This window comes from Suillus bovinus, assembly GCF_016758785.1.
Source record: "Suillus bovinus strain UH-Sbo-P2 chromosome Unknown EDB93scaffold_111, whole genome shotgun sequence".
Lineage (NCBI taxonomy): Eukaryota > Fungi > Basidiomycota > Agaricomycetes > Boletales > Suillaceae > Suillus > Suillus bovinus.
In genome coordinates, this window is record NW_024542167.1 from 66,331 (window position 1) to 82,302 (window position 15,972).

Consider the following 15,972-nt stretch of genomic DNA (forward strand, 5'->3'; position numbering starts at 1 on the left):
GACGCGACGCGCCATTGATTACGTGATACGCGCCTCTTGTCTTCTACCACGAGTAAATACTAATCGGCAGAAACTCCACAGAAATGGTTCATTTCGATCCGAACGTGCGCATGGGCAGTCCAAGCAGTCTCCCATATGATCCAGACCAGGATGCCGCTGAAAAACGCGACATCCGGAAAAAATATCGCGCTCTTGAAAAGAGGACAGGAGGTCCGTGGTCGGCGCTACTCCACATGAGCTAGAAGCTTATTGTCATGGTCTTTCCGTAAAAGAACAACTTCGCCCACAAGATATAAGGGCTGCTGAACTCGTTGAACATGTCGAAGAAGCTGATGAATTGTTTCAAAAAGGTGTGTTTTCTTTTTGTTTCCCTGGTTCGTATAACGAAAGACATTTTCAGTGAAAAATCCGACCGAAGCCACCCTCGACTCTACTGTACTTCGGAATGTGTCAAGTATTAGTGCGCAGAAAGCCCGTGCAATGAAGCTTGGCTCTGCTGCCTTCGACGTCGATGACTTTGTCTCCAAACTTGCTATATTTATGGGCAGCAGGCACGAGCTTGCAGACGATGCTTCGGAACTAGATGACATCGGTGACTCTGTGATGGACTGGGAGAAAATTGGTCGAAGGGCACTAGCAAAGAGTAGAAGGGTCCCGGTAATGGGATTCATGTCGGTTGTTTCCCAAAAATTCAGACTTCGTACTCAGCCCACTACAGGCTTGGACCTCTTTCAGTAGAACAAAAGAAACGCGCTCCGGTCAAACGTGCCAAACTTGAGAAGAGCAAAGAACAAGAACGCAGACCTCAGGAGATCAGAGAAGAAGACATTCAACGATCAGAGAACGAAACCACGAAGAACGTAATCAAGGTAGGTTTTTAGGAGCCCCCTTAGTTCATCGGACAAAACCTCCACATAGATCAGAGAAATCCTTGAAGATTCTGGTGCTGTGAACCTGTTCCGCTTTGTAGTCAACCCCAACGACTTTGCACAATCGGTAGAAAACATATTTTACCTCTCTTTCCTCATCCGAGACGGTCTTTGCGCCCTCGAAATCGACGATCACGGAGAACCGATCATATGTGAGCGTTGACTCTTTGAGTTTATCAGCCGTATACTCAACATTTGTAGTCTTATGCGAAGCACCTAGTGCACAAGACCGCGCGGACGGGGTAACATGCCACCAAATAGTTATGGAGTTTGACATGGCCACATGGAGGGTAAGAAACCTCCATTTGTATCGATTCAAATTCAATTTATCTGGCAAACAGCGTGCCATAGAAGTTTTCGAGATCACGGAGTCTATGATACCTCAGAGACCGGCAGCTAAGACGAGATTGGGAGGCAAGTGGTATGGCTGATATATGATCTAGGTTCTGCTGGAGATATTGTTACATCGAATAATCTTCCATCGTACTGTAAAGTTGTATTTCTGACGAGTTCCATTGCAATGGGTATAATTATGATAATGCTACAGGATATATATCTATGAGAATTTAGGTAGAGTGTATTGAGTAGATCTGCTGTTCCCTTTCAATCATGTAACTGAATAAACGATGCCTTGTGCCATATAATGAACGAATGAATGAGTAAATGAATGTCCAGATATATATAAGTCGAGACGATATCATGTCTAACAAGACGTGCGAGGCTTGAAGGGAAATTTCTTGTTTCCCTTATCGTCGTAGATGCCATAGCCAGGCTCTTGTTCGTCGCTATAAATATGAGCAAACCAACCGATACCGCCCTGAGGACCAAGTTTGAGATCTTCGCAATGGCTATCGAGCATAGAAAAGTAGGCCTGCGTCAAGTTCATTAGACTACCAAAGATGTTAAATTTCATAAAGCGACTGACCTCCTCGTTGGCTACCGAGCACTGGGCAAGAATGCTGTTAGCCTGAACGCCAGGGGATGTGACAGAGGGCCAGCCATTCTGGGGCACCTTAGCTAAAGAAAAAAGTTCCACTTGACCATGACAGACACACCTCATCAAAGTACATCTTCTTGCCATTGCCATGTTCGATAAACCAGTTCATGTCAATCTCAAGGAGGGGCCATGCAGCAGCACCAAACGTTGCAAGGGCCGAGAAAAAAGGGAGCATATGGATATTGATAAAGTCAATAGCATCGAGGACATCTTGAGCCCCGCCACGCTCCTGGTATCCGTATGCGAGTTCGCTGACAGTAACAGGGATGCCGACGTCACGGAGCTTGGATTTCAAAGATATGACCTGCGCTGCAAGCTGCTCATGCGGTAGTACGTTATCGAACAGAGGCTCAGAACCAAATTGGACGCCTCGAGTGACGAACTTGGCCTTGGGGTTGCTAGTGAGCGAAGAAACCAGCGAATCACGGCGAGCCATCCACTGATCGCCTCCATCGAACCCAAACTATGTAGAACAAAAATTGTCACAACCACAGCCGCCATTTTCACATAAAAAGTCTCACCCAAATCAGAGCGTGAACGCCTAGACCTGAGGCCCATGCAGCGTCAACGATATCATCGCTAAAATAAAAACTAATCAGCTCTGGAACAATTGGAACTGAAAATGCATTACTAGAAACCGGCTCTATCACAAGCACCGTAAAGGCGGACGTATCTCGATCCAAAGGTGTGCTTGATGTCAGCAAAATCGCTGTTAAGTTTGCTTGCAGACTGGCCTAAAGTTACATCAGCTCATGAATGTTAGGAGAAACGATGGTCGCACAAGCAGATACTTCATAACTGAATCCAAGGAAGGCATATTCGGTATTTGGAGAACACCACCAACCATTGGTCGAGCTGGGAACACTAGACGGCATAACAAAACCCGCAGACGGGAAACACGAAGAGCCGCCGTTGGTGCTTGTTGCGGGTGCAGGAGGAGGTGCACTACCCACAGAAATGACCCCAGACAACGGATGGGCACTGGAGTTACCACTAGACCTGCTACTGTGAGGATGGCAGCTTCGAGTGACGTGGCGGGCAGAAATGAGATCCAGAGACAGAAGGAGTAGAAACCCGAGGACGCAGAGAGTATGTGTCATGTTGTAAAGAGCGTGTTGTTAGAATGTGTGGTTGAACGTTCAACGCTGAACCTTGGACCTGGAGAGCTGAGCTCAAGGGTATAAAGAACTGCACGCTGGAAGTGCAAGTAAATCATTGTTGCAGTTATATACTGATGGAGACAAAAGAATTTGAAGCAAAAACAAAGCTTACCACGGTCTACAAAGGTTCCACGAGAAATGTAATGGTTCTTAAGCATTGTTCCTAATTAGCGGGCGCTTAAATGCTTCAGCGCTAAGATTACGAAATATGCCGCGGAACCAGTTTGAAATTCGGAGTCCGACGTAACTTGCCGGCTGGACGCAACAGATGTTCCACTGTTAAAAACACTCCCGACACTTGGTATGGTCATCGACAAGATCACGATGTTTGACTGGGAAGGTGATTTCAGAGCGCGAATGCAGCCATGTGTAAAAACTACTTTACAATATAGATCATTCTGTTGGTTTATATCTAGCGTCAGAAAAATACTAAGATGATAGTATAGATTCTGCGTCAAGACCCAAAGGAAGCATATTCTGATCTCGCAGTGCTGCTTTCTCCCATGACGAAGTGCGCAGCTGTTCCATAAAGTAGTCAGTGGGCAACGTTGAAGAACTAGCCACATTCATAAAAGGACACTGACATGCTCAATCGCCTCAGTAGTTGAAAGGATATTCATGTGATCAGGGACGAAGCCCCCATTCTAGTACAAAAGATCAGCGCGGGCCAGATGCTCGAAGGGAGAAAAAAGTACCACTTGAGACTCATCAAGATCGCGGAAGGCATGCCGCATGTCCAGAGGGAGTCGCGTAGGTATTACAAGTACATGGATGGTCGGAGAAAACGGTTTAGATATTGCCACTCTTTTTGCCATGGCCTAACATACGAAATAATATTAGAGATTTTTTCATAGGAGGGACATGATGCTTACCATAACGGTTTGAATTGCTAGAGAGATATCAGAACGTTTAGAACGTGCGTGTTTTCCAACCAAGACAAAGAATTCTAAAGAGCAGTCGATAATGTACACTGATTGCTGGTGTATAGTCTCCGCCGATATCAATGCAACAGCACGAATCTAAATCCATGTCAGGTACAAGCCAGCCGCATGTCATCAAACAGCATACCGGGTCGTTTTCAACCATGACATCCACGATCCAGCATCGGGGGTCACTGGAAGCAGAGGTGTTTCTGAATCTCCAATAGTCTGCCTTGGCGTAATCCCCAGAGTCGCCGAGGACCATCCAGAACATCTCATCATGTACATCATTGTCACCCTCTCGAAGTTCCGTGATAGAAGTCCCTCTTACGGCGGAGACCTGTGCGTAATCTCGGGCAGCATTGCGTTCATTCGGAGTTGACCCACAACCATGCCAAACAAAGATCTGGTCAAGGATAGAGACACAATAGCTATAGCCTGAACATAGGTTTCGGATGTTCTGTAATCAGAAGTTCAACGTTGTTCCAGGTCTGTTCATGCGAGCAGCATACCAAATTCACTTGGTCAATCAAGATGTGTTCCCCGCTCGAGCGCACCACGTGCATTGCTGTATTTTCCGAAGTCCAGTGTGCGCGAGTGCCCTAAGGTGGGTATTAACGTAAAAGCATAGCAACAACATCATGATGTACCGACCTGCCGGATCGCAAGCTTTCCTCCCAGAACATGAACAAGTTCAGGAGGTTCGTGTCGTTGGAACACTGATTCCTGAAAGCCATTCCTGTGTTCGATATCTAATTCCTCCCTTAAAAACATATCCTTACCAGAGTTGATCCATACCGTCTTGCAAGCTCATCTGCCTTTTTCTTCTCTCTTTCACCAAACCGGCATTGTTTCCCATGCCAGCACCAAACCTTCGTAGTGACAAGCCCACTGTCACGGACCTTTCCGCGGTGTACAATCACCAAAGCCTCCGTATCGTAGAATATATGGATATCGCGCAGGATAGGGATCGCGGTGCCGTTATTGATGGATAAAGTTTCAACAGAGATGGTGTGAATATTTGGGTCGGCGCTAAACGCTGGAGGAACAAATTTCAAAAGAGCATCCACATCGACGTTTGGCAGGGACTCGTTCGCGTGATCTGTCAAAAGAATTAATTACTTGATGCTCAACAATGTGGCTTGACTCACCCATGTGCGATGAACTCGAGGTAGTGCGCTGAATGGTCTGCTTGACTCCTAGACTACTTTTGGGGCTTTCACCGAGTTTGAAATCCAGTAACGCCTCTCCAGACGATTTTGCCAATGTTCCTGCTGGAGACGACACAGGTGTCTTCTCCTCTTTCAGCGGAGGCATCATGAAAGAGACGTATTTCTCGCCGCTCGACTTTCCCTTCTCAGCCTGAGAACTCAGAGGTAAAATGCTATGAGCAGGTGGACTCAGCGCGCGATCGTTTCCTTCCTGGGCCTCACTCAAAGTTTGCGCAATGTCCATGACGGTGGCACGATTTCCTGTGTTAGGAATGCGGCCAGGTGAAGGCGAGACCGCGCGCTCCTTTCCAAGAGGGGGTTTTACTTTCACTTTCTCCACAGTTTCTGGTGTAGCCGCTAGGCCTGGTAGCGCCAGTCTGCCCACCATATCCTGCGGTTTCTGACTCGGGGGAGGCTGGCCTGCAGCAGAATTTGAGGATCTAATAGGCTTTACACCAATCAGTGTCGGCTCTGTCCAGCGGTCTGTGACGCGACCAGTGGTGTCGGACGGTGCGATCGTTAGTGGAAGCTGTGGCTGAGGTTCCAATTGAGATCGCATCATTAGCTGAGGGGGAGAAATCGATAATTGAGTGTTCGTTGCTGAAGGGATCGATTCTGGCGCGATTGGCTGGAGTGAGGTGGCTTTTGCATCAGGAAGCTGTCCTTCAGGAGAGGCAACATGTGTAGAACCACCGGTTTTGCGAGGTTTCTTCGCTCTGTCCTTGGTTGGCTGGTAATTCAGAAGCCGGGAAACAGAGACAAATCGAATCACGGCAAAAGAGCGCGCATTCCGATTAAAAGCCATCATATACCATACATGAAACCAAGATATTAAGAAATGTGGATGTAAAGGAAAAAATTCCGTCAATCATCAATGCAATGAGCATTGTCGGAGAGCACGCACATGACTCAATGATTTGTTAGGAGACGAAGATACACGCGTCCTCGCCTCACTCCCATCCGCTGTCACACCGAGTTCGCCAACATTACGAACGACTGGATCGTCAACAGTCTTGGTTGGCTCGATATATGTAATGATTGTGGTGGAGGACCCCAACTTATGGTCCGCACTCTCAGAAAGAGCACTTGTCTTCCCAGATGGTCTTTTCAAAAGGGTGGGAGTGGATACAGCGCTCTTCAAAGGAAATTCCGTGTCGTGCGTTTTCACGTCTGGTTGCCTGGCTTCTGGTGTCTTCCCGCGGTTTGCCGGGAATGGGGATTGTGGGGCCGACGATGATGTCCCAGCATTACTCATCGCCGGCTGCCAACGGTCTAAGACTGCTCTTCTAGCATTCTTCTCTCGCATTTCACTGGCGGCTTGATTTGGTGACCCAAACGTGCTCTCTTTCTTCACGGTTCCTGCTACTGATTCGAGGCGTCCACTGGCTTGAACAACACTCTGCACGAAGCCACGACCCTGCAGCCGGCTGATACTTGGCGTTGGATCCTTGGTAGATGAAGTGACAGTCGGATGCAGAAAGGCAGGGGAAACCCCACGCGATGGCTGTGGAGAGTAAGTCTGCCGCACAGGGGACGTCGGAGTAATAGTTGGGATTTGAGCAGACTGTTGTCCAGGTGTCAAAGAAGAAGAGTTTGAACGTGTATAAATTGGGCCCTTCGTGTGACCAGAATCTGCATCAGGTGTTTTTGCACAATTGGGCTCAGGGTTGGGGGTCTTCGCCCGAGTATGATCAGGATTAGACGTCTTGGAGTATGGAGATTCTGTCGCAGTCTTAGCACGGACAGACTCAGGATTGGGAGTCTTCACACGAGTTTCAGTAACAGGTGTCTTGGGGCGCTTCTCTGCAGTGATGATGGGTTTCGGCCGAGATTCAACGAGGGAACTTGGTGGAACTACAGCAGATTTGACGCCATAGTTCTGAGACAGACGGTAAGAAGGCGAGTGTGGCGTATCTGCTTTCAGCTGTGCTGAAATGCTGCCCGCAGGAGTACTTATCCTGCGCTCCCGAATGCTTGGCCCTACAAGTCCCGGGTTCAGAGACTGCGGCTGGCTTTCAAGTTGCTCTACATATCGACGGGCGACTGAGGAAGTACTCGTAGTACGAGATCTCACGATATCTGGCGTAGAAGGGGGAAATGGAAGAACGGGTGTGGCAGCTGCAGGAGGTTGTGTACCCCCTTTGACCATCCCTGGCATAGCGATTCCATTTTTTCCGAATATTGGATGTATGGGACCGTGGTCCTTACGCCCATCATGTACAATAGTGGGGTCCTGTTGTGGCTCGTGGCGTTTTAATCGAGGTCCAGCAGCAGTTGATCCACCCATAAAAGCAGCCAATGACATGGGGGCTCTCTTAGCCGTGGCATTAGATGATACTGCTGGTTTATGTGAAGGCATAGCTCGGGGTGGCTTCTCTGAGGCAGATGCAATAGTGTTGCCGGCAAGCGGATCATTTGGCGGAATGGCACTAGATGATGACTCCTGTAACTTGCCTATGCAATCATCTACAAGTTAGAGGTTACGGGAGTGTCTGTGCTAAGAGATACCGACCCAGATCAATCCCATGCATGCCAATGCCAAAATCACCGCTTATGCCTGATGTATTTCGTCTCATCCTCGCAAGTCGCGCCCGCACAATTTCTTCCTCTAGACGACGTTGCTCTGCCTCATCATCCGCATCAACCTGTCGTTGCATTGCCTTGATCTTGCTCGTCCACTCCGCAAGGCCGTTGTCAGTTGTATTGGAAGTGGTATAGACAGGTGCTGGCGGAAGGTCAAATCGCGGCGAGCGAGGTGTGCTTGCCTGCATCGCGGACATCGACTGACTATGTGCCAGTCAGAGAGACTGCTCGTTGGCTCAGTGAGCAAGGCCTTGGATTGCAGCGTATGGGAACAACTCTCTAAACCCTTGCCGAGTCACGGCATTAACGAACTTCTCTCTGTGTGGTCGCTGACGTAATTCCTCTGTTTTCTATTTTCTCTCATGCGCATTGCGAACCACCAAACTGGATCACCGTGAGTCCGTGACTACACATTCAAGCGTGTACCATCAAGTATGTACTGCCTCTTCATCATATCTTTTGTTCCTGTTACATCCAATCCTGTCCATGCCACTTCCTTGTCGATCATTCTTCCTTTGGAAATGACGCACATATGTACTTTTGGTCGCATAACATTTGCACCAATTAGCGTGTACATGAATCGGAAGAACGGTTTTGCTCGTATGTAGAGCGGATTTCTCTCAAGGTCAAAAAACACTTGACTGATCTTGAGAGAAATGTCTGTTACGAGGGCAATTCACCATTTGGGTACTGTTTATAGCTGTGTCAGAGCAAGGAAATGGTATCATTGACAGCCTGGGTCTGCCTCGAAGATCACACTGGCAGTTAGAACTTCTGCGGCATTCAGACATTCCGCGTGAGTCACTGCTGTAGAATTTCATAACATCTACTTTGAACTCATCGATATGTTCCTGGATGTCCGTACTTCGAGCAACCAGATGTTGCCCCTCAAATCCCACTTCGGTTAAATGTTGGATAGTGGCATGTCAAGCACGAATGTGATTGTTATATTTGCTAAGTTCCCTTGCTCGCTCACTCCCGTCCTCTAATAGTATTGTGACCATCAATGCGAATTTTATTGGCAGCTATTTTTTCTGGGTTTGTTCAGAGACAGCCGCATGATGACCGTGATGAACCATTAATATTCACTACGGTTTCGCAGTTACCGCCTGTGCCGCGGTAATATACGATTGGGTGAACAATATTAAGTATGAAAGACCACTGACATCATGGGGTTTCTAGAACTAGCGTTCGGACAAGAGGTAGGTCAACACCATTATAAGAGCAGCCATCTCGCTGACAACAGTTTTATACATCAGGTTGTAGGCAGTGCCCTTTGATATTGACTTCACTGATGCATCATGCAAGTTGTTATAATCACTCGGTTACATGTATCAGCGGTCCAGAAAGGTGCTGATATTTCTCGTCGTCACATTTCTGGCCATCACAACCGTAGTAATGGTCGCAATAACGATGATGCAGATTTCAGGGTGTAAGCTTTAATTATGTATGGAAGATCCAATTGCATCGCGCTCATTGACAAATACTAGAGGGATTCGTTCCCTCTGTGCAACATTGGCTATGCAGAAGATGTTCTACTTTTGACTTTTATGGCTTGGATACTTCGCTCTGTATGGAAGGTCCTTGCTGTGTGTCTCGTGGTCTGGGTTGCTGTGAAGCACTTCCGTGAACTACGAAGACACTAAACAAGGAGTGTTATCGGGCTGTTTCACGATGTTCATGCAAACTCACATTGGTCTTGTCGCAAGGCGAGCTCATAATGTGAACGCGGCTCTTTTGTTCCGCTGCAGTTTTGCATGCGCTAGTTTTGTGGCTATCTCTTGATTCCAGCTTTGTCTTTTTATTTCCGACGTTCTCAGCGGTAAGACGGACGGAAGGACCGGACTTTCGAAAAACTAGGTGCTCCTGACCATTTACCGTTTCGCTGCTGCAACTGCGAAAGATTGGTGCATTGACAGTGTACTCTACGAGCACAAAAAGTCATATAGCGTCCATATTCGTAACTAATCGAGTCGCTGAACAGTCCAAATAAGTCCATAAATTCATTATGAATCCTAAGCAAAGATTGCGAAGGCGGCTGAAACGGCTGCAACAGCAGCAACACCCACGTTGAGACTACTAACGGAAAGCGAAATAGCACCACTACTGCTCGTCGTTGACGAGCTTGCTGCCTCCTGAATACCAGAAGGCATCTGACCATCTGCCGGAGGATGTGAGCACCTCGACGAAATAAAATGACACAAAAATTACTTGTGTAGTTAGCACCACATTGCGATGAAAACGAACTTTGAACAGTGCTAGCAATTCCAGGAAGACCTTGACTAAGGACGGTATATGCAGCCTTGGTGCAGTTGGTGCAGATGGTACTCGAGGGGATTCCAGTGCTCTGACCGGACAGCGATTTTGTGACAAGTGCGACTATGCTATTCAGCGAAAGAGTCGACGTGGAAGACTCAATATTCGTCAGCAGCTCAGGAACACAAAGAGTGCTCGTCGAGGTGCTACAAAATTGATTAGACAAGGGGGAAAAGCAAACGATAGTTGCCAAACTGACTCCTTCAAACACAAAAGCTGTCGAAAAGTAGAGTAGGAGGCCTGAATGGATGTGACAATAGTAGTTGTGTCGGTAGTAGTCACTCCAATACTCGAAAGATCAGAAGAACATCCTGAAATGACGTCTGTTACGACAGTTTGGAGGGTCGAGTTACTGCAGGCGGCTTGAGAGCACATGCCAGAAATCCAGGTGTTGACACCAGGAATGATCGAACTTGAGTTTGAGTTCGTGATAGCGAGCGAGATAAGTCCTGATGGGTTCAAACATGCGGTGGTAGATGAGGCTGAAATGTTAAGTAGTGCGCTCTGGCACTGCGAAGAGAGTCCCCTGAACACAAAATGTCAGCTCAGTCTCCAAAAAAAAAACTTTGGTCTAACGTACGATTGAGCAACGGCGAAACCAGCGCCAGCTAAAAGAAGAATTGTAAAGTTGAAGAACATTGTAGATTTACAAGTTTTCAAGGAATAAGTTAACAGACGAAGGGCAAAATTTGGAGAAGAATAAGTAAAAGATTAAGGGGAGAATTTAAAAAGTGTAAGTGCCTACTGCGCAGTTCACTGAAGCCCATCTGTGCTTTATATTGTCCACGGTGGAATGACGACCGGGATATCACTTTTTTTTCGGATGCAATAGATCCTGTGCAAGCATAGGCGCATGTTGGGAAGACTGTGCGATCTTTGTTTCCAACGCTATTGTCAATGTCTTGTCCGTGAGCAGGTCAAAATTCTTTCCCCTTGTATGCACTAGCTATGGAACAGTGACCACTGTTTTGTCATGGAGAAACAATTCCAACTGTCTCGACTCTCCATTCTGTAAGGTCTGCCCAGAGGTGATTATTTTTTTTGATTCGCTCCTATATAAATAGGCGGAACACTCACAGCAGTGTTACCACATCTGTTGGCATGGATGTATTCTTATTGTATGTTTTGGAAATACACTCATCCGTTTTGCCTAGTGCCAGATAGTGCAAGTTGACCTGAGTGCCCAAAGGTGGAGGAACAGGCGCTCATCATAGTACGGCTAGGTGTCGATCTACGGCATGAAAATAATTATGTAATTTCAAAACCTATACTTATCTTATGTATATAAATAGTATGGATGTCCTGACTAGGTCGTCATCGTTGAGAATAAGGTCGAGCCATAAAGCGAAGAGATATGCGCAAATGCACGCTGAATCTGATCTTCTGGTTGCAACATTGCGGACTGAATAAGGTCGAGGAATGGTTTGCTCTCTGGCAACAGAGATGAGCCTCGAATGTCTGGCTGAGGACAGCCGCATGCAATCTCACCAAGCGAAAGTCGATTTACATAAAAAACCCCGATGTGTGAGTAATACTCATATGAAGTTCGAAGCTGTGCTGCGCCTTTGTGACTAATTACTCCAAAGGTCGAATCTGGCCTATCACTAGGTTTTTCCTCTTCTTACCGTTCTCCTAAAACTACCATTTTCACTAATAATCGACAAGATCGGCCCCATGGTACAGCAGGCAGGACAATCTGCAGGGTCACAGAATCTCCGTGTGATACCCCTACCGTTCACACAAACACAACGTGATGAGCTTGATCAAACTATACACAATGCGCTGGCAAATTCTTCTATCGTGGAGTCAATTCGAGACTCGGACGAGAACTTGAGTTATTCAAATTATTCCATGGTCCTCGCTATGGCTTTTTATTCGACCTGCGCCGCACTCCGCAAGTTAGGCCTGGATAATGTGCTTGACATGAAGAATTTTGTCGAGATAATGCTACAACTTGAATCTCATCAACAACTACAACTACAGAAAATGATCAAGGAGGCCTGCATGACAGGTATTTTTTCCCGCATTTGTGACGCAGGTAAGTGTTTGAGCCAGCTATATAGATGTACCTCCGCTGACGGTTACTGGCGACCCAGAGATATTGCATTTACGGAATGCCGACTCCCCCATGTTGACCGACTCGGAGTCGGCTGGAGGTCAGCAGAGGCATTTATCCACATGTTTATCTAATGTCAATGGTATTCTAGACGAGAGAAATGTCGACGAATCCCTTTACAAGACATTCGTCAGCCCTTCAAATCAGTGAATTGATGAGTCCTCGATATTGTAGCCATGGGAAGTGTAATACGATTTAATTCTGCTACCGCCAAATATTAGGTTTTATAGTGCGAGCAATTTGAGATGACAACGCTACATTCCGCCACTGCAGCCAATGAGTAGAGGTAGTAAATTGTAGCGGCGCGTGCGCCAATCCCCTACTCGGCCGACAGACACCATTACTCAGCACTCAGTGAGTGTTGGTTTCCCTTTCTTTGTTGACACCGTAATATTGGAGGACCAGCGCCTGGTGAACGTTCAAACCATAAGGTGTTGATCCGTGCTATTATGTAATTTCGAAACTTATCTTAATAGTATGGATGTAGTCCCGATTTTGGGTCAGACCTCAAAAGTTTCGTGCATCGAAAGACCTCCAATTGTGATGCTTGAATCGTTCTGTTCGTTGTATTCGATGCTAGCGTGGTCCGAATCTTCAAATGTCTCGAGGTTGCAGTTAGCGTGCCTTAAAGCTTAAAGCCGCGGAAGATTCCATGAAAGAAGGTTGCGCTTCTCTTCAAATACATCGAATGCAATTGCGATTCCTTATCCTTTCACAATCCAATTCTCTCAGTGGCCATAAAGATCGACAGAATCATTCATTCTCTTTGCTCTCTCTCTCTCCCTCTCATTTTTATAGAACTGCTTGTATCATAGTACTGGAACCTTCCTCAAGTCCCGCGTAGTAGGCCACCCTTGTCCCAAGATCTGCAAGGATTGTACGTGTCTATCTTATCATTGCCACAATAATCCTAATGTTCTTGACGCGTCAAAAGACGCGTCGAAAATTTAAATATCTCCAGTGTCCGAAACTGTGATGGCTAAAAATCGCGTCGCCAGCCCCACATCGCCTTCCCCTTTAGAGCGTTCATCATCGCGACTCGCCGCGGACCACCTTCCACAAAGGCCCTCTAGAAGCCTGGTAAAAAAGCTGACATCCCGAGCGGAAGGAGCGGTCTGTAAAAAGCGCAAGCGGTCCACAGAAGTACTGTGAACGCAAGGATTCCAATGATGGAGACAGGATGTGTCTTGCTCAGAGACTGCGTCATGATGACAATGCATTCATCGCTGACCGCCATGCACGGTCTGGCCTTTGGAGCTCGCCTTCCTATCGTAAGGAGCAACGCCGTAGTAGCTCCCCTCCACCCAACAACCACAAGGACAGCAAAGGGCCCTCGCTCCATATTGTCAAATCTTCTGATCGCCGCAGTTCTAGCGACAAAGGCAAAGAAACAACGTCTTTACCCTCCCTGAATAATAGATGTTCTGGAACTGTAAATTCCCGTCATGATGCACGGCACTCTGTATCGCAAGGCGTGCCCTCTTTACACTCTGTGGATAGATTTTTGGACAGCATCGATTTGAGCATCACTCCTCCATGCAATCCGGTCCTTGCCAAGAGCAAGGTTCTCGCGACACCGATTCAACAAGTACTTCCCCCAACTCCTGTATCCATCGCACCAGTTTCCCTGCCTTTGCCAGAATCTTCTATAGTTGAGCTTCAACCAATCCCCTTCACTTTCGGACCAGAGAGACTCTCTCTCTTGCACCACGGGCACCCCTTCAGTTACGACTTGAATCTACTTCCTGATGACCCTGCTGGTCCTATCACATTGCTTGGAGCAACTCAGAGCGGACCCGGCGCATATCTCGTTGCCGCAGCACACTATAGGCGAACTGGCCGTTCTCGTGCAGCATGCAAAGTAGTTAGGGCTTTGCTTGGCAAGCATGCTCCTACTACTAGTGCGGGCGGTATTTCGACTGGGAAAAACAAAGAAAACGGTAAATTTATATGTCATTGTCACTAATCATGTTGGGCACTGACGGATCTCAAAGGTCCCTTCTATCAGGCTTCGTCATCACCAGTGAAATCTTCCGCACCTTTCGTGTTTGCACCCATAGACGTCAACACCCCAGCTCACGATGCCTCTCTCTTGCGATCTGCCATTCTCATTCTTGCAGCCTGTCAGCTGGATATAAGCCGCGATTCTCCATCCCCCGAAGAGAAGATCGCACATGCAACCGCTGCTCAAGAACTTTTCCGCACAATATACGGAACGAAAAATAACTTTGTTTCTTCTGAGTCAGGAAATACTAGTACAAATGCAAACGCCCTGGGATTGGCTTTTGCAAACAACGCCCGAGTTCCTTCCACTACCAACAACCTACCGACTTCTACTATGTCCAAGCAAACATCAGGCATCCCCACTGCGCCTGCTTCTACTCGTATTCTAGCTCTGGAGGATGAGCTCCGTCTCACGCGCACAGCCAAGTCCATTATTGAAGCTGACCTTGCTGCTGCAAAGAAGCGCCAGGAACGCACCGACCTATCTGTCAGAGAAGCTGAGACTCGTTCTCGCGATGCCCTCCGATTACTTGAGACCGAGAGGGATGAAGTCCACTCCTTGAAGCGTCGACTCGTGGAGACGGAACAGAAGGTGTCGGAAATGGAGCAGTCAGCTGCTGGTGTCGAGTCACGGGTGTGGGTGAGGCTGCGGGACATGATTTATGACCAGTTTGGAAGCACAAATGCGTAAGCGAAGTGTGCTTACGTTCGTCTTTTCATCTTTTTTTCAGAACATTGCGGGGTTTTTAGCATCTGATAGGAACCATCATGTGGTGCATCTCACCACAACCCCATCAGCATCATCATTGCCACTTGTACACTACCATTTCCTGCAGCATTCGAAATACCGTCCACAAGAGTGTATGTCCTCGTATGGATTTTAGAACTTGTAATTACCCTCCGTGTAGCACAATGAGAGAACAGGAGGAGACGTACCCATGTGCGTGATTTGAGGAAGCTGAACGCCTATTCTCTTGCTTGTGCCTAAGTCTTGATATCTCCAGCTTGTAAAGACCCCTATAACGTAGCCGGGCCCTTACGGCAGAACGGTAGTACCTTGGATGCTCAAGGTACTACATTTATTTCCCAGGCCAGCTGGCCATCACCGTTTTTTTCCTTGTCTGACTTTATTTCTGCACGCCCACCTGCTACTCGCTTGACCTACTGTTTTCTCGTACCTAGTGCCTCGCCTCTCCCGGCCTCTTTGCTTGGCTGGCACATAATAATCTGCGTTATCCGAACGGGACATGCACGATAATATGTAAGTACCCTTATTCACTGCTATTCTGACAATAACTGTGTGGTGAAGAGTTTTATGTCTCTAGTACCCCTACATTTTCTTCCCAGGTCTTGCCCATGTGATGATCGATGATGATCTGCCATAGTAACCTATTCACTGGACTTGCTCGTGGAACTTTGCCAGACGCTTATCTGAATCACACGATTTATGCTCCAAGCGAATGTACACGAGTCGTCCTCTCCACTTAGAAGATTGTCCAAAAGCGGTGTGGACTGCCCCGGCGGCATTCAAACATTTGAACCCGCGGATAGATTGTGCCTCGACCAATGATCAGCCAAAAGTGTTTTACCCCCATCAATCTTCTAGTCTCTTGGAGCTTGACGAGCACGCTGGTCTCCTAGCTTCTTGCGTCTTGGCGGCCACCATACATTGCACAGGATTAGGATTCGTGCGAGGAAAACCGGGGGATCTGTGGGTATGAACAGGACAGCCTGCC

The 15,972-nt window shown here is 47.4% G+C and overlaps 7 protein-coding genes across 7 annotated transcripts; 3 read left to right on the plus strand and 4 right to left on the minus strand.

Moving 5' to 3' along the window:
• Nucleotides 1-83: 83 nt before the first annotated feature.
• EDB93DRAFT_1256112 (Nse4 C-terminal-domain-containing protein) lies at nucleotides 84-1,360 on the plus strand (the record flags this gene model as incomplete). Its single annotated transcript, XM_041453891.1, has 7 exons — nucleotides 84-210; nucleotides 273-350; nucleotides 401-671; nucleotides 719-869; nucleotides 919-1,081; nucleotides 1,131-1,219; nucleotides 1,271-1,360. The coding sequence occupies 7 exons, from the start codon at nucleotides 84-86 to the stop codon at nucleotides 1,358-1,360; spliced, it is 969 nt and encodes a 322-aa protein (XP_041301900.1).
• Nucleotides 1,361-1,632: 272 nt separating this feature from the next.
• Nucleotides 1,633-3,026, minus strand: EDB93DRAFT_1095231 (glycoside hydrolase superfamily; the record flags this gene model as incomplete). The annotated part of the gene is made up of 6 exons (XM_041446675.1): nucleotides 1,633-1,800; nucleotides 1,855-1,932; nucleotides 1,985-2,389; nucleotides 2,448-2,505; nucleotides 2,558-2,660; nucleotides 2,708-3,026. 6 exons carry the CDS (start codon nucleotides 3,024-3,026, stop codon nucleotides 1,633-1,635), a joined length of 1,131 nt encoding a protein of 376 aa, XP_041301901.1.
• A 489-nt stretch (nucleotides 3,027-3,515) lies between these two features.
• Nucleotides 3,516-6,835, minus strand: EDB93DRAFT_1095220 (uncharacterized protein; the record flags this gene model as incomplete). Its single annotated transcript, XM_041446673.1, has 10 exons — nucleotides 3,516-3,605; nucleotides 3,671-3,730; nucleotides 3,782-3,904; nucleotides 3,959-4,105; nucleotides 4,170-4,466; nucleotides 4,519-4,608; nucleotides 4,661-4,725; nucleotides 4,779-5,108; nucleotides 5,215-5,947; nucleotides 6,122-6,835. Coding segments are annotated over 10 exons (2,649 nt in total), but the record flags the coding sequence as incomplete, so codon positions are not given.
• An 862-nt stretch (nucleotides 6,836-7,697) lies between these two features.
• EDB93DRAFT_1095226 (uncharacterized protein) lies at nucleotides 7,698-7,988 on the minus strand (the record flags this gene model as incomplete). Its single annotated transcript, XM_041446674.1, has 1 exon — nucleotides 7,698-7,988. One exon carries the CDS (start codon nucleotides 7,986-7,988, stop codon nucleotides 7,698-7,700), a length of 291 nt encoding a protein of 96 aa, XP_041301903.1.
• A 1,704-nt stretch (nucleotides 7,989-9,692) lies between these two features.
• On the minus strand, nucleotides 9,693-11,347 carry EDB93DRAFT_1181653 (uncharacterized protein). Its single transcript, XM_041450668.1, has 6 exons — nucleotides 11,194-11,347; nucleotides 10,862-11,134; nucleotides 10,697-10,724; nucleotides 10,316-10,642; nucleotides 10,012-10,262; nucleotides 9,693-9,961 (listed from the first exon to the last, which is right to left on the minus strand). The coding sequence occupies exons 2-6, from the start codon at nucleotides 10,881-10,883 to the stop codon at nucleotides 9,816-9,818; spliced, it is 774 nt and encodes a 257-aa protein (XP_041301904.1). The 5' UTR covers nucleotides 10,884-11,134; nucleotides 11,194-11,347; the 3' UTR covers nucleotides 9,693-9,815.
• A 319-nt stretch (nucleotides 11,348-11,666) lies between these two features.
• On the plus strand, nucleotides 11,667-12,344 carry EDB93DRAFT_1181658 (uncharacterized protein). Its single transcript, XM_041450669.1, has one exon. The coding sequence runs from the start codon at nucleotides 11,791-11,793 to the stop codon at nucleotides 12,304-12,306; it is 516 nt and encodes a 171-aa protein (XP_041301905.1). The 5' UTR covers nucleotides 11,667-11,790; the 3' UTR covers nucleotides 12,307-12,344.
• Nucleotides 12,345-13,273: 929 nt separating this feature from the next.
• EDB93DRAFT_109432 (uncharacterized protein) lies at nucleotides 13,274-15,320 on the plus strand. The gene is made up of 3 exons (XM_041446586.1): nucleotides 13,274-14,172; nucleotides 14,227-15,176; nucleotides 15,241-15,320. The coding sequence occupies exons 1-2, from the start codon at nucleotides 13,413-13,415 to the stop codon at nucleotides 14,925-14,927; spliced, it is 1,461 nt and encodes a 486-aa protein (XP_041301906.1). The 5' UTR covers nucleotides 13,274-13,412; the 3' UTR covers nucleotides 14,928-15,176; nucleotides 15,241-15,320.
• The last annotated feature ends 652 nt before the right edge of the window (nucleotides 15,321-15,972 follow it).

Excerpts from the sequence above, each read along its gene's own strand:
- EDB93DRAFT_109432 (XM_041446586.1), top strand. The coding sequence starts at position 13,413 with ATGTGTCTTGCTCAGAGACTGCGTCATGATGACAATGCATTCATCGCT. Across the intron at positions 14,173-14,226 it reads TGGGAAAAACAAAGAAAACG|GTCCCTTCTATCAGGCTTCG; the intron begins GTAAATTTATAT and ends CGGATCTCAAAG.
- EDB93DRAFT_1181653 (XM_041450668.1), bottom strand. The coding sequence starts at position 10,883 with ATGGGCTTCAGTGAACTGCGCA. Across the intron at positions 10,725-10,861 it reads GGGCTTCAGTGAACTGCGCA|CTGGCGCTGGTTTCGCCGTT; the intron begins GTAGGCACTTAC and ends TTCTTCTTTTAG. Across the intron at positions 10,643-10,696 it reads GGTTTCGCCGTTGCTCAATC|GGGACTCTCTTCGCAGTGCC; the intron begins GTACGTTAGACC and ends TTTTGTGTTCAG.
- EDB93DRAFT_1181658 (XM_041450669.1), top strand. The coding sequence starts at position 11,791 with ATGGTACAGCAGGCAGGACAATCTGCAGGGTCACAGAATCTCCGTGTG.